General features: G+C 45.8%; 1 protein-coding gene across 1 annotated transcript in view; it reads right to left on the reverse strand.

Annotated features, from left to right (window-relative positions):
* RNF43 (ring finger protein 43) overlaps window positions 1–14,631 on the reverse strand; it is a 53,712-nt gene extending 39,081 nt beyond the window's left edge. The window contains exon 1 of the mRNA XM_055002036.1: window positions 12,914–14,631. Coding sequence (XP_054858011.1) covers window positions 12,914–13,150 — 237 coding nt within the window. The 5' untranslated portion in view covers window positions 13,151–14,631. The remainder of the gene's footprint in view (window positions 1–12,913) is intronic.
* Window positions 14,632–16,031: the final 1,400 nt, after the last annotated feature.

Below are 16,031 nucleotides of genomic sequence, written 5' to 3' on the forward strand. Positions count from 1 at the left end.
CTGTGAATGGAGGGGGTGAGGCATTCTGCACCTGCTCAGAAGGACAGCTCTTCTTCCTCTCTCACTGTTGGCATTGCCTTTTCCTGAAGCTGAGCCTAGAGACAGGAAACAAATTCCTGGCTGATCCAGATTAAAGTTCTAATGTCCTCTTAGGACTGCCCATGGCACTTTGGGCTGTTCATTTGGTTTCTTTAAGCAGCCCTCTCTTGCCCAGCACTAGCAATTCCTGGATTGCTGAGCCACAATCAAGCAACTTCAGGGAATTTGGCAAGGAATCCTGGGAGTGTGTGGCTCTTGGCTTCCTTGGTACTCCTCAAAATAAAACTTCTGGGATGGCCTGTGAAGCCCCTGGGCCCTCTCAGGGTTCCCCTGTAATTTAAATAAAGCATCTCAAATTATTTATTTATTTAGTTCATTTATACCCCACCTTTCTTCCCAATGGGGACCCCAAATATTTCACATTGTTCTTTTCTCCATTTTATCCTCACAGCAACCCTGTGAGGTAGGTTAGGCTGAGTGTGTGTGACTGGCCCAAGGTCACCCAGCGAACGTCCATGGCAGAACAGGGATTCGAAGCTGCGCCCTCCAGATCCTAGCCCAACACTAACCACTTTGCTTGCTGGCCGTCAGTGCAAATGCAGATGGTGCCTGGTGCAGACAGGCCAGAAAAGGGGGTCTCTGTTAAGATGTGCAGCAGCTTGGATCCAGGTGAGGGGGAGCAGCTGCCCCCTGGCAGGTGCGCTGAGTCGATCTGAGCTGATGGTGCTCTCCTAGAAATCCTGGGAGTCTGCTGTTGGCAGAGGCCTTGAGCCTCCTGTGCTGTGGCTGTGGGCCATTTGCTTGCTTCTTCAGCTCCTGCAGCTTGTACAAACAGGCCTGCCTTGCTCAGAGAGGGAGGAATCGGATTCTCACCCCCAGGGGCTTGCTAAGTAACTTGCCCGCACTTCAAAGGAGCCCTTTATTTTGCCTTGGTGATCACACCCTGCAAAAATTTCCCACCGACAAAAGAAAATCGTTTTATAGGCAAACGGGGGATTGGAATGTCTCTCCGCAACTCTGATGAAGGAAGGAAGGCCCCGAGCACGCCCAGAAGGAGCCAGGGAACAGAGGCCTCCCTCCATCTCTGCAATGAGAGGTGCTGGGGCACCGAGGCGACCTGTCAGTCACATCTTCCACCCTCGAAAGCCTTGACCTTAATCCCAGATGTGTTTCTTCAGTGCTGAGAAAGAGGCACTCGGCTCTTCATGGGCTCCAGAGTTCATGATACATTTGGGAGAGGGCTCTGGGATCCAAACCAGGTCAATGGCTTGGTCAAATTGAGCGCAGTCTGATTGGCTAAGCAAACACCATAGTTTTTGCGCACACGGGGGACAACAGAGATCATACCCTTTCCTTCCATAATTGTGCTTCTTTAACAGAGAGAGACTCCAGTATTTATTTTCTGGATGTGTGGGTTGGGACACAGCGGAAGGTGATCTAAGAAGTGTGTCCCAGGATCCTCTGCAACAGCACCAAGCAGTGCTGATGTCAAGGTTAATCACTCTGGTTACTTGCCATGTGCTAGAGAATCAAGCTGTGGCTGCCTCCTCCAGCCTGCAGCCCAAGAGGTCCCTCCAAAAACACAGGGGCCCTTTCTTACTCTGTTTAGTCCAGCTGGCGCCAATTAGCCAAAAGCAAGATGCCTTTTGCTCTCTGCAAAGTAGCCACGCTTTTTGGAAGAAGACAACCATGATCTGGGAGAGAGGTAGTCTTGACTGCAGAGAACAGGGTCACAGTTGGGAGGGGATGTGCACTTGATGGGAGGGAAGAAAGCTGTGAAGGAAGAATCTGTATTGTGCCCAATGGAGCTGTTGAACTGCATGCAGTTAGCTGCAGCTCAACATCCTCTGGGAAAGTGGAAGGGATCCTGGATCACGCCGCTGGGCGCAGCTGCTTGGCAAAATGCCCTGGCCAGCCTTGTTAATTCAGGTCTTGCTTCTTTTCATTATCCCGAGACTGGATTTGACCACACAGGCATGCACTGGTTTGCAAAAAAAGTGAGAAGCTTTTCCTGTTAAGGTTGCAGATAAACCCTCATTTAAGTAACAACGCTTAACACGCAAATCTATTTATGACCTGCCCACAATGCCGTACCTCATCACAGCAACTCTCATTACAGCAAAAGCCACAATAGGATTCCAAGAGCAAGATCCGGGTCCAATGACACCTTAAAGACCAAAGGTGTGAGCTTTTGAAAGTCAACGCTTCCTTCATCAGATACCTGATTCCAGAATCCTGAGACGTGCACCATGATGCAATTGCTTGCCTGTATTATTCTAGAAGAGTTACCTGCAACTTGAAATAAACACTGGTGACTCCAGTCTCTGGCATCATCTCACTAAACTAGTGGTGGGGGGAGAGAATTTTTTCTGATCATGCTTACAGTAAGTGTTCAGAGACATACACTGAAGGCTCAATCTGGTGCAGCATCCAGCTTCTAGCTGTGGCCAGATAGATGCTCCTGGGAAACACAAAAGCGGTGCTTTTCATATGAAGGTGTCTTAGACCATTGGTCTAAGGTCAGTATTGTCTACTCTGACTGGAAGCGTCTTTCCAAGGTCTTAGGTATCTTTGACAACACCTGCTACCCGATTGTTTTAACTGGAGATGCCGGGGATTGAACCTGGGGCTTAAGGCATTCTACAAGCTACTTCTGTGGTGTGAGAAGCCCTTTCTTTAAGCATGTCCTGAATTGAGTTTAATTGGGTGATCACCTCCCTCCAAATTCTAGTATTCCAAGAGGAGAAAAAGTTCTCCATTTCTCCATTTCTCCTTTCTCCAACTCCTTTCTCTATTTTAGAACCTCCATCACGTCCTCACTTGTCTTTTCCCCCCCTAAACTGAGAAGCCCCAAGTGCTTCAGCCTTTTATCATAGGGAAAGTGCTCCAACCTCTTGATCTTTTGGGCTGCCCTTTTCTACATGCACATCCTAGGGATGGTAAAAATCCAACAACGTTTTACTTGAACATAAGTCTCACTGCATTCAGGGGGATTTACATTCTGGTAAGTCTGTTTAGGACTGCAACCTCACAGGCTGGCTGCATGCATGAACTCAACAGGATTTACCCATAAGGAAGCTAGCATAGGATTACAGCCCCCCAAACTGAAAATACCCTCCTCCTGCTGTTCTGAAGGGCAAGCATATTCAGTTCCTTGCTGAACTTGCAAAACCCAAATGCATTGCTCACTGGGACATTCTTTTTCTGGCTGGTTTGTGTGCGCTTTGGTGTTTTAAAAACTAACTGGAAATCTAACTTGGAGCCACAGCGGTGGTTTTTGAAAGGAGGATTGTTACGGGGGAGCAGAAAAATGTAAGGAATATTTGCACCTGCCCGTTCATGCTCTTCCAGCGGCAGCACTGCTTTCCTTTGAAAATGGGCTCCAGTGTTCTGTGGCAAGATGTGAGCCACACGCAGCAGACCAAACCTCTCCTCCTGCTACACGTTGTGTTTTTTCTTCTGTTTTGCAGCAAGCTGAGGAAGGTCCAACTGTTTCTAGAGGTTGCTTTATTTCAGATGTGCATACAGAGTTGAGGAGCAAACCGGAAGCGGCCAGTCCTGTACAGCTTTGAACAACACGAGGGAGGGAGGCAACGGGCTGAAATGGAGCTCTTGGTATTGTGCGGAAAGCAAAGATAAGCAAATCAGGTCACACGTATTTGTGGCTGACGGACGCTTGGTTTTTACGACCAAGGAGAATGCATTTGAGCAGGTGGCAGAAATGTTGGCACGAGATGTCCCAAAATCAACGTCTCTGCTAATTAACATAGGGCACAATCCACTATTAAGTCCTCCTGCAGGGGCCCATCGAGCATAAAATTGTTCTTGCTCAACTCCTGCACATTGCCAACCAGGTGGATAGGGCCCCATGTCTGACAGTCTCCACCTTTGTGGCCCTAAATGATGATGCAGATTATTCATTGTGTCCATGACAACTTACATGGTAAGCATCTCATTTCAGCCTGCACAACAGTCCTGTGAGGTGGGTGAGATAGCACCTGTCTTAAGGTCACCCAGCAAGCTTCTCGGCTGACCAAGGATTCAGCCCCACGGGACTCTCTGGTTTGAGTCCTGTACAAATAGCCTTCAAGCCTCTCTGCATGTGTTACAGGATATAGGGTCTCTTACATGTCAGAAAGGAAATGTGAGCAGGCACTGGTTGTCTCCCCAATACATTTTTTCTTGTGCATAAGAGCTCCTGTCTAAAGAGTTTTCTTTTTGTGGGCTTCCTTGAGAACTCATTTTGAGATGAAGATTAGGAGACATACATTATTAAACAAACAAAAGAATTAGAGGGGATGCACATATGCGCACACACAATGGTAGGGTTGCCAGTGGGAAGTTCTTCTGGAATTACAACAGGTATACAGACTGAAGTGAACAATTCTCTTGGAGACAATGGCTGTTTTGGAGGGTGAACTCATTTCATCCCCACTGAGCTCCTTCCCCAGGCACCACCCCCAAATCTCCAGGAATTTCTCACCCCAGAGCTGGCGACCCTAGTCGGTGGTGACAGTGGTATACAATACCACAACCAGGCATAGGGTTGGGAAATTTGAGGGCAGTGCCTAGGAAGGAGGGAGGGAAGGGGGCTCAGCAGGGATATGATACTGTACAGCCCACCCTCCAAACCTGCCATTTCCTGCAGGGAAACTGTCTGGAGATCTGTTGTATTTCTGAAAGAACTCCAGGCTTCACCTGGCGGTTGGAAACTCCTAAGTCCAGACAGATAAGGAAAAGGGAGGGAGGAGGTGTGGGTATGGGCATTAAAGGCTGGCTCCACTGCATGTCTGCACCAGCCCCAAGGAGAAGGCAGGACATTAGATTCTGGGTATAATCAAATTCCATCACCTCCCACTTTTTAATTTAACAAATACCAACACTATTGTCATAAGTAGCTTTGGATTAAGAGCGCTTAGCCAGGTATGAATCTCCGAGACCAGCGGAGGCCTTTGCTGTTATGTCAGTGCAACTGGAGAGTGAACTGCAAACTAAAGAAACTCAAAGGGCCATTTTGGTGACCTCCCAAGGACAGCCCTGCTACCTTCCCACCAGCAAGTTTGATATAGTTTTAACCAGCTGTTTTGATTTTTCTATTAATTCCCCTCTTGTAACCCTAGAATCTACTCTTTCTTCTTTACTCTATCAGGGATCTCTCTGCATCCTCACCTCTCAGTCATTCCACCCATTTCTTCTTTGAGTTTTTCTTCTTTGGTGTGTGTGTGTGTGGGGGCCTCATTTTTTGTCTCTTCTCTCCCCCCCACCCTTACCCCTTTCCGGATTCTGTAGTGGCAGCACACAAGTCTTTCACTCTCCCAGTAATCTGCACACCAGGGCTTAGGTGCACCAATGCAATGTTGCTGAGTGGCAGCAAGATGTTGGGGGGCGGGGGGGAGACTGGTGTCAATAGGTTTACCAACCTCCAGGTGAGGCCGGGAGTTCTCTTAGAATTAAAACTGATCTCCAGGCTGCAGAGTTCAATTCCCCTGGAAGAAAAGGCACCTTTGGAAGGCAGGCCCTATGGCTTCACATCTCTGACGAGCTCCCTTCTCTCCCCAAGCACTGCCCCTGAATCTCCAGGAACTTCCTGAGCCAGAATTGGCAACCCAGAAATTCAGGAGACTGAGGAGCAATCAGGGTACAGATGTTCCCACCAAGAGGAGGGAATGGGCTGGAAATAAGTTACTGAAATCCTCTGGCAGGGGCGGCATGTATAGTTGGGGGACAGGCTTGTGGGTCTTTCGTTGTATCTTTTCATTAGAAGTATTATTGAGGAGATTTGACCTGAGCTAATCATCTCCCCCCCCCCCTCACCCCCAATAAGGAAAGGAATGAAACTTTATACAGATCAACATTCCTGAGCAGCAAACTGGATCTGGAGCCATGAAGGAAGTAAAGTATTTGCTGGGCTCTTGAATTTCTTGCTAATCATTTCAAACTGGAAGCAAACTTGATCGGATCGAGTGTCTCGCTCTGACGTACGGTCTGCAGGCTGGACCAGTAGAGCAGAGCCCTAAAGCATCCACAGACTACTGCAAGATCCCTTGGGCCAAATCTAGAGAAGCAGAAAGTAGACCAAGGGCTGAAGCAGTCCTGTTGCAAGCCCTGCCTCTTGGGAAGTAGCTGCTGCAAACTCGAGGGGGCTCCAGCATGCAGTAAATTACAGATGTGTAATTTAGAGGGATTGGGAACGCCTCTTGCTCTCTCAGGGTTTGACATGGAAGTTAAGGAGAGGCATCTGGATGGCAGATTATTCTGGGGCAGGAATAGGATTGCCAGGTCCAGGCTGAGAAATTCCTGGATATTTGGGGGGGGTGGAGCCTAGAGAGGGCGAAGTTTGGGGAGGGGCCTCAGAATGGCATAATGCCATAGATTCCACTCCCCAAAGCAGCCATTTTCTCCAGGGGAACCGATCTCTGTGGCCTGGAGATCAGTTGTAATTCCAGGAGATCTCCAGCCACCACCTGGAGTAGGGTTGCCAGCCTCCAGGTGGTGGCTAGAGATCTCCCAGAATTACAACTGATCTCCAGGCCACAGAGATCGGTTCCCCTGGAGAAAATGGCTGCTTTGGGGAGTGGAATCTATGGAATTATACTATGCTGAGGTCTTCCCTTCGCAAACCCTGCTTTCTCCAGGCTTCACCTCCCAGATCTCCAGGAATTTCCCAACTTGGAGCTGGCAACCCTAACCTGGAGGCAGGCAACCCTAGGCAAGAAGTTCTGAGGAGTAGGGTAGGGCTACTTCCCAAGATGAGAGAGATGTCCCAGTCTCTCAGGGCTCTTCCTGAACAGTGATGGTAGCTTCTCAAGATGCTCTGAGTGCTACCACCTCAGATTGCTCCAAGGCTCAAGCCTCCTCTGAGCCTTTGGATTCTTTCTTTGACAAGGAAGAGCCAAAGCCCAACACAGAGTGAAGACTGATTCAAATGTTCAAAAATGAGATGCTAGAATCCTCAGGCGGGGACTTTCACTACACCTCAATGGTGTTGAAGCCTTCTAACTTTTCTCTTTGACATAGTGGGTTTTTTTAATTTATGTATTCAGATTATGCACCATCTTTAAAAATGTGTATGTGAGCATGAACTGTGTTAAATAACTGGTTGGCACATGGCCGCCATTTTGTTTCTCTTGGGGCCCCTCATCTCAAGATGCCAAAGAGGCCTGTGTGAAAGGCTCTGCACCACATAAGGGTTCCTTCTCAGGCAGACATGCAGGGGGCTCTTTGGTGGCTGAGCCAATGTTGGATAGTATTCCTGAAGATCGACGTCGCGCAAATCTCATGCGAGAAAACGCAATGTTCTGCGTTTTTTGTGCGATATTTCGCGTCGTTGCGGCAGCAGGTAAGCAGTGTGAAAAGGGCCAAGCTTTGGTGCCCTAACCAATGGGCTGAAAGTAGGAAGGACTCTTTAGCAGCTACACAGAGCTCTGTCTGACTGCAGATGTGAACAAGATGACAGTATAGATTAGGAAAAGCAGTAGCCTTACACAAGTATGTAGTAAAGATTACAAGATAATGTGTGTGTGAAATGTTTTAAACACTGAGGGCCCTATAGAAATGCAAAAAAAAAAAAGACAAGCTAAATTGAAACAACAATGGTGTGTTTTTGTCCAGTTCAAGATGCTCATTTGACTTGCAAACCTACAAAGTGAGTCCTATTAATCTGCCCCAAACTTCAGCTCAATTAACAGTACATGGATACTAGGGAAAAAAGGGTCTTGTCAGTTGTGGCCCTGGAACTCTGGAACATTCTTACTCTGCTTTTTTAGGAATTAACAGTTTTTGCAGTATTCTCATTTGTTACTGGTTTGCACTATTTCGCTTGTTTTATGTTTTGTATTTTGAACTATATTAATGGCTGTTTTAAAATACTTATACCTACTTTGTGAATACAAGTTAAATGTGGTATATAATATATATTTTTAAAAAAATAATATTACAGATTTTAGCCCTTACGGATGCAAAGTTTTGCTTCAAAGTGTGTGGTTGACATTTGGGTGGGGACTGAGTAAAATTTTCCAACAGGTGCTGCAGGGGAAGAAAGTGACCTGCCCCATTTCCTATGCCTGGCGCAAGAGAATTAATTAGCAAAACAGGCACAAATCTGCGTAATGTATAGAACTCATAACATATAGGTTTTTATACATTTTAGAGTTTTATGGCACAGCATTGAGGGGGGAGGTACTTTTAAGATGGAAGGCATTCATCCCCAGAGATCAGGACACGGGTTACAGTGTCCAGATTTGAGGAAATTTCTTTGAACAGGGGAAAGCGACTACAGGGGAATCAGCAACTTCAAAAAAAGAAAGATCAGCCACATTCCTTGCCTACAGATCAAATATGCCAGGCAGTCAATGCAGGATTTGCCTCAGTGGTCTTCAACCCATGGGTCAGGATTCACTGGTGTCACAGAGCTCCACCTGCTAGTTCAGAGCTGCCATATTTCTGCTGCCTCTTAGAAAGAAAGACATGAGGCAAGGGCACTCAGCAATGGAGATGATTCCTCCAAAGCTCCTCTTCCTTTTGGCTCATTCATCACTACAGTATGCCTCTGAAATTCAGCTTGCTTATCCTATCCCCAGCCCTCTTGGTCTATTGGTTTGCCCATGCTCTCACCCTTGAAATTAGCAAGTTCAGAACTCTGGCGCTCCCCTTGTGTCACATGACTTGAACGCTGGATGAGGTTACCTGTTTGCAGCATAGTGGGTCATCGAAGACCATTGGTTTACTTGACAGAGGCCTCGCCCTCTTTTCCTTACCACAATTAAAACTGCATCCCTAGTTTTATGAATTGCTTGTGTCCATTGATCTCCATTTTATCACTCCTCTTATTAAAGCAGCATTTAGAGAATGGTTCCTTTGATGCTGTGTATCATGAAAGTAGTTGATACTGCTGGATAAGATCATCCCTATTTGGCTTTTTAAAAAAATGCTTAACTTGTAGCTAGATTAGTTAACAAGGAAAGCCATTCCCCTGAAAGGCTGTCCCTCTGATCTACAGACACAAAGAATGAATAAGGTAAGCTTTGGTGAATTAGGCTCTTCCACTAGCTGTCTGAAGATACCAGTTTCCGTATCATTGAGTGATCTTCCACAAGGGGCCAGTTATAGACATTCAACAATACTGGGGAGAAGATATAATCTTGCACAATTCCCAGGCACACAACAGCAGCCAGACAATGCTTTGCTCTAAAACTGCCCTGTCAGGAAGGAATGGAACCGACGCAAAATGGTGCCCCCAAATCTCTCGAGATGGTCTAGATGTATAGTCAACACAGCATCAAACTCTATTGGGAGTCTTGGCAAATCAAGGGTCACACTCCCTCTGCTACTCTAGATGTATACGGTTGACCTGGAACACCAAACCAAACACATGGTCCAGAATGCTTGGAACTGATTCGCCAGTTGCCACCACATGCTCAGCTATTTTAACAAATGGTTAAAGGAGCTAAACTTTCTAGTGATCAGCTCCTTGGTATGGAAGCTTGGAGATTGGGATATCTGGTCCAGAAACTGGAGAAGCACAGCTCCTTCCATTGATTGGCCCAGCTTATGGCTGGGACATTATTTAACATGAAACCATAAATAACATTTGTATTTTGTTGACAAAGATTCATCTCCTTCTAGGTCTCTGTCTTACAGATGTTCATAGATGTGTACATAACACAAAAATAACAACTGTTGATCATGCACATTGGCATAGAAAAGAGGTCCTTCTCCACCTGGAACTTTAGCCAAACTGCTATAAAGATGGGAGGAGATGTGTGTTCCTTAAAGATTGACAAAGTTCCTGATTATGAACACTGCTGTTCTGAGGTACGTCTTTTTTTCTTTTAATATATTTCGATCTGGGCTGTTTCCACACTACTCACCTTCATCTGGAATGCTGCAGGACGTCGTGAAAAAAACTGAGGAAGATAGCATCTTCTCACACGAGTTTTGCACGATGTCGCGCAAAACTCGCATGAGAAAACGCTATCTTCTGCGTTTTTTTCGCAATGTTCCGCAGCGTTCCGGATGAAGGTGAGTAGTGTGGAAACAGCTCTGGTTACACAGTTGAAAGAATGGCAATTTGATTTGACTGTTATTAATATTTCTTGCAAAAGTAGAGTGGATATACTACTAAATCATGGTGAACGCACAATGCTAAAAGAATACCAATTGAGCAGCTGACCTCTGCTGCCACTAAAATTTCATTTGACCTGATATTTGAATACCTCTTGATTGTCCCAAACCCAATGGGTCATAAACTTTTAAATGGATATCTTTCACTTCCCTTGTCCATTGTCTGCATTTCCTTACTGCCAATCTGTATAATTATTAACCCATAAGTGGGTTTTCTGGCACAAAGTACAATTGGCCTTCGGAACCCTTTCAAATGGACATTGTGAAGGCCAGCCAACTGTCCAGCCATAAACTTGTATACAGATATTGTATGGGCTAATCTAGCAGAATTTCAAAAATTATTGAGGCCACCCAAAGACTGTGGACCGCAAATAACACCTATAAAGTGGTCACCTATATTTACACTGGGAAGCAGGAAAAGGATGTAAATATTAAAAATATGGAATCCTTGAAACATAGTGTGTGGGTATAAAAACTATACTTGTTTCAAGACAGAGCATGATCATTTTTATGAATGACAATTTATCATTTCTCAGTTGGTAAGGAAACCACACCACTTAGTTTTGGGGCCCATTATAGAGTCAGGAAGGTCCCCTGCCATCTTTCCCCACTCCTCAGCCCTGGGAAGGAGATTTTCACACTAGCAGGTGGCATACAATATTTAGCACCAAATGGGGATCAACTTGATGGATGAAAATGGGAAGGAATTTCACCATCACCAGCATATATCGGATTGGCTAGTGATGGTATGTCTCTCCTGGTAGCATGTGCCTTGAATGGCTTACGTGAGCCATCCACATCTATTTGCTCTGCTAGTTCCTTTCTGCAGCACATCTCTTTCCTTTCTCTGTCTCTCTAGTTAGGCCTAGTTAGAGTTGGTTGCTGACTGTCTTTTCCAAAACTCAAGCGTTACTCAGGGACCCCACACTCAGCCTGTGCACGCCACAATGTGCAAATCATTCACAGAGTTAATCTCACCTTTGATGATCAGGCAAAATTTTAGCCTATATACATTTATTTACTGCTGTCAAGTAAGATAATCATAAGACCTGTTTTAGATACTGAAAACCAAATGGAAGTGATTTGCCCAAAGCAACCTCATGTGTCAACAAACAAGGATTTGAACTCAGGGCCAACACATTAACCATCAGGAGCCATATTGTTACCAAGTCCATGGTTTACAGAAATCAACATGAGACCTCTACCTCGCACAGATTGTGAACAAGGAAGATCCATACCAAATGAAAGACCCAATGCGAAAGGGGCCTAGAAGAGATATAGCTCAATATTGTCTACCTTGTCTGAAGGCTGGATCTCAGTTCCTTTTCCAGTCCCTGCTACCAGAGTGCCTTTAAAACAGAAATACTACCAAAGCTTTTTTTATCCTTTTGCAAGCAAAATGCATGTTCCACCAGTGAGCCATGGCTCCACACGAGGAAAAGGCCATCAACAGTGCAATCCTGAGAATGGCTACACTCTTGTAAGTCCAATGAAGTTTATTCCCCAAGGCCAAGTGAATTCTTCATAAGTACACACAACAGAAGACATCCACTTTCTCCTGTTCTTGATGACTTGCAATCTTAGCCTTCTTGCCCCTAAATCCCAACACTGACCCATGGTGCTACACAGCAAGAAATAAACCCATAAGACTAGCAACCTGCCCCCCTCCTTTCAAAGATTTGAGTTGCTCTAACGTAGTTACTATTTCAGTCCATTCAACACAGCTGCTGCAGGCAATTTGCAACTCGAAAAGAGATCCAAACTGAAATTGTGTTTTTTTTTAAAAAAGAAAATACATTGATTGGGCTTTGTGTTTCTCAGCTGGAGAACAATTAACTCAAGTCATGTGAGGACCCTGTGAGGTGAGTCACAGGTTGCAAAGCAAGATGGCACATGTAGACAACCCAGCAGCTGTGCTTGATCCCAATAAATTGAACTTCACAAGAGAGGATGAGTGGCATTGGATTACCTGATTGGCTCTTGGTCTTACAGCCTATGGGAAGCTCCCTGGAGCAACTTTCTCTCTCTTATCTCCAAAAAGAAGGCCCCCATGGCTGAAGTTTATGTTTCGTGGAATTGCCAGATTGAAAGATGCTTGGCCATCAATTTAGGAAAACGGCTCTTGGGATAAACATGAAGCTGCATTCTTCTGGGTTAGACCCAGTTATTGTCTACTTTGACTAGCAGCAGCTCTCCAGGGTCTGATGCAGAAGTGTTTCACATCACTTACTATCTCACTCTTCTAAATGGAGATGCGAGGGATTGAACCTGCGACCTTCTGCATGCAAAGCAGATGCTCTACCACAGGTGCCAAGGCTCCATAACATATATGCATTTGGGACAGGAGGAAATCAACAAAGTTTGAAGGCGAGCATTTGGACACAGTGTTTGTCTCTAAAAGAAACTAAAGAAAAATGTGATTTCTGAATGTGGCAGGCATGGAAGGGGACCAAAATAAAAAAGTCTACAGAACACCTCAGTTATTTGGTGCCTTCATACCTCATTGATAAATAGCAATGTTAACAGTAACTTTGGGATCCCCTGTGCCAATTTATGCTCACATAGCAATCGCAAGAATAATAATTTTAAAAGGCAACTCACGTCCTTTCAATACTCTCAGAAACAATCCTGCAAAACAGCCAGGCAGGCAGCTCTTGGAGAAAGAAAACCCTTCAACTATAGATACTGTTGTGCCCTAAAAGACTACTGCAATCCGGCAGTCAACCCAAGGAAAGAATCAAGCGCCTCTTACCTGCAGAAGCTTCCCTTCAGCTGGGGTCACGTCCGCAACGCTAGCAAAGACTCCTTCTAGCATGAGGGGCTCCAACTTGAAAGGGATCACGCGAATTATTGCCTTCTGGGCCAACGATCGGTCAGCTTCCACAGCGGCTGCCAGCGCCAGTCCGGAGTAGCCCAGTCGTATCTGCAGCGTAGCCATAAGCAGCCAAGGCCAGAGGACTGCCAACTGTAGCTGGGGGCCAACACTCATGCTCCCAGCTGCAGCAGTGCGCTCCGGCCACACATACTGCTCAGGAATGCGTCCTCACCCAGACAGCAGGTTCCAACAACAGGCAAAAGGGTTGAGGATTAAAGCCCTCCTTGCAACGGCAGTTAATGGGGCAGATGAGAAGCAGGGCAGAGTCACCGGGAGTCCCTTCCTCCAGGTTCTCTGGTTTCCACTCACAGTTTGTTCGTGCCACGTGCTAACCTCAAGATTAGAAGCACTACCACATCAGGTCCTTCTCCTCCTCCAGATGAATTCAGACATTGTTAGTGGAACGAAGGGGGCGCGAATAGTGTATGGGGCAGAAACCTCTTCGGTCCTTCTGGGGAGAGCGCTGGAGCTGTGCTGAGGGAGACAGTTCCCCATGGAAGACAAGCTCTGTTTTCCCCAATCCGCTCCAGTGTTTATATTCCTAGCAGGGTCAGTCCCCTGATATCAAGCTGCATTACTGACTGCGGATCAGTGAGTTGTTGTTCCCATTTATTCCTCCAAAGCAGGACCTTTCCTGGTAATGTTAACTACTTTCTTTTGTTCCTCAATTGATATCACATACTAAAATCAATGGTGATTAAAAATAGAGTCCCATTTAGTAATCATAACAACAAACCAGATCTTTAAAAATATTAAAATAGACAATAGTCTTCAGTTCTTTTTAAAAAATTCTGCCCACCTCAAATGTCAAAATTATACTCACCTGGTTGCAGACATTCAAATACATTTTCTAGCCAGGAATTTTCCACCGATGTGTCATTTTTAATACAGGCAGTATAACGTGTAACTCCCCCAGTTCATTAAAGTAACAAAATGATTCTTCTAATCTTTTTTTTTTTTGGTATCTTTGAAGTTAAAAAGGCCCAGACAGGAAAAACAACTATAGATGTACACCTGTGTGTGTCATTCCATTCCCATGCAAAACAATGGAATTCATATATCTGCTTTCAGAGAAGCATTATTGAAAATGTAAACTAAGGGCATCCCAGTCGTCAAACAGAAATACGTCCCACAGATAATTTCTGTAACTGTAGAAAAATCATCATCAGTTATCGGCAAAAGTGGTTGTCCGATCAAGGAAGAAAAATATAATTTTAAAGTGGCTTACAAAGCTCCAGTAGTTAGTCTAACTGCAAGAATCTGCAGGGGCTAGATAACAGCTGGAAGTCTTACTGCAAAGGCTGATTAAAAACTCTTTCAATAATCAATCAAAAAGTGGGCTGAATCTTACTTACAGGTTACTGGGGGAAGGGAAGAGGCTCACAGAAACACTCTGTACAGGTAAGTGTGAAATCCCACAGTCTAAATCAGAAAAAAAAAAATGTACTCCAGGCAGAAGGCTTTTGGGTCAGGCGTGGCTGAAATCTAGTTCCCCCAAGCAACCTAGAAAGGCTTGCTAGGAATCCAGGAGCATTTCTGAGAGCTCCTTTCGAGTTTGAGCAGAACACTCTCCCTTTCTCCTAGCAGAGACAAGAGGCAAGCCATCTAAGCAGGCAGTGGGAAAGAAGTTGCTTGAAAACCCGCAAATCTCCAGCAGCAGCAGCAGCAGCAGCAAACTCAGAAGCAAACCTTGGAAGTCTGCTTCAGTAGGGAATGTAACCGTCCTCCAGGGACCAGAGTGGTGAAGTGGCCTTTGGAAAGTTCTGCAGATGCCGTGGAAGAGCTTTCTTTCCAGAAAAGCACTTCTGGAGCAGCTCCTTGGAGGCAACCCCCCCTAAAACCTGTGGGTAGTGGACGCTTGAGCTCTCTGCCTCCCTCCCCTGGGACTGCAAGCTCTTTCTACCTGCTGACAAAAGTGAGGGTGGAGCTGCCCAAGGCAACCACCCCACCCCCTCAGTCTGGTTCTCAGAGCTCCTCGTCTCCCTCTCCTGAGCCACAGCTAAACTGCATTCAAGCACAGCCCTTGCTTAACTTCTCTCTCGTACAAAATGAGGGTCAGGCACGGATCCTGCAAAACAACAGTGCAGAATGCAGCACGGGATAGAAATGAAAAGCAAGAGAGAGTTCAAGAAAAAAGGAAACAGAGGGTTGCAATCTTGTCCTTTGTCCCAGTCCTGCTGTGGCACTTTAAGTGGCACTGAGCCAGTGTCTAAAAGTAACTTCCCCACTGGAGCGGGGACTGATTCACTGCTGTGTTATGTCTTGGGCTGCGGGAAGGACGATGTGACTCCATGGCTTGACTTCAGCTCTTATTAATTTAGATTCAAGAGGGCTTTATTCTGTTCCTAGTAGTTACTGCAAGGCAAGTTTCAGATCAGGCTGATGTTAGATACCTGGAATTCAACTATCAATCTTTCTCTGACATCTCTTAGGTGAGTAACACTCTTAGGCCAGATTGCAAGGTGAAGTCGCAACTTGGAGTGGATCAATAACATATATAGCCCATGCTTTATGCGTGTTTTCTTGGAGGTATGCCCCACTTATTTCAATGGGTTTATTCAGGGCTTTTTTTCTGGGAAAAGAGGTGCTGGAACTCAGGACCATACAATGACATCACTTTGGGTCAGCTGGAATGAGGGGGGAGTTTTTTAAAGTTTAAATTGCCCAAGGCGAAAATGGTCACATGGCTGGTGGCCCCGCCCCCTGATCTCCAGACAGAGGGGAGTTTAGATTGCCCTCCGCGCCTGGCGGAGGACAATCTAAACTCCCCTCTGTATGGAGATCAGGGGGTGGGGCCACCAGCCATGTGACCATTTTCAAGAGGTGCCGGAACTCCATTCCACTGTGTTCCAACTGAAAAAAGCCCTGGGTTTATTCCAAAGCAAGCGTGGTTGGGATTGCACCTCAGATTCTTAGCATGCTCTGTGACGCATAGAAACTACATGGCAACATCCCAATATTTCAATATAATTCCGGTTTTCATCTGGGATAACAG

Source organism: Eublepharis macularius, chromosome 17 (genome assembly GCF_028583425.1).
Source record: "Eublepharis macularius isolate TG4126 chromosome 17, MPM_Emac_v1.0, whole genome shotgun sequence".
Lineage (NCBI taxonomy): Eukaryota > Metazoa > Chordata > Lepidosauria > Squamata > Eublepharidae > Eublepharis > Eublepharis macularius.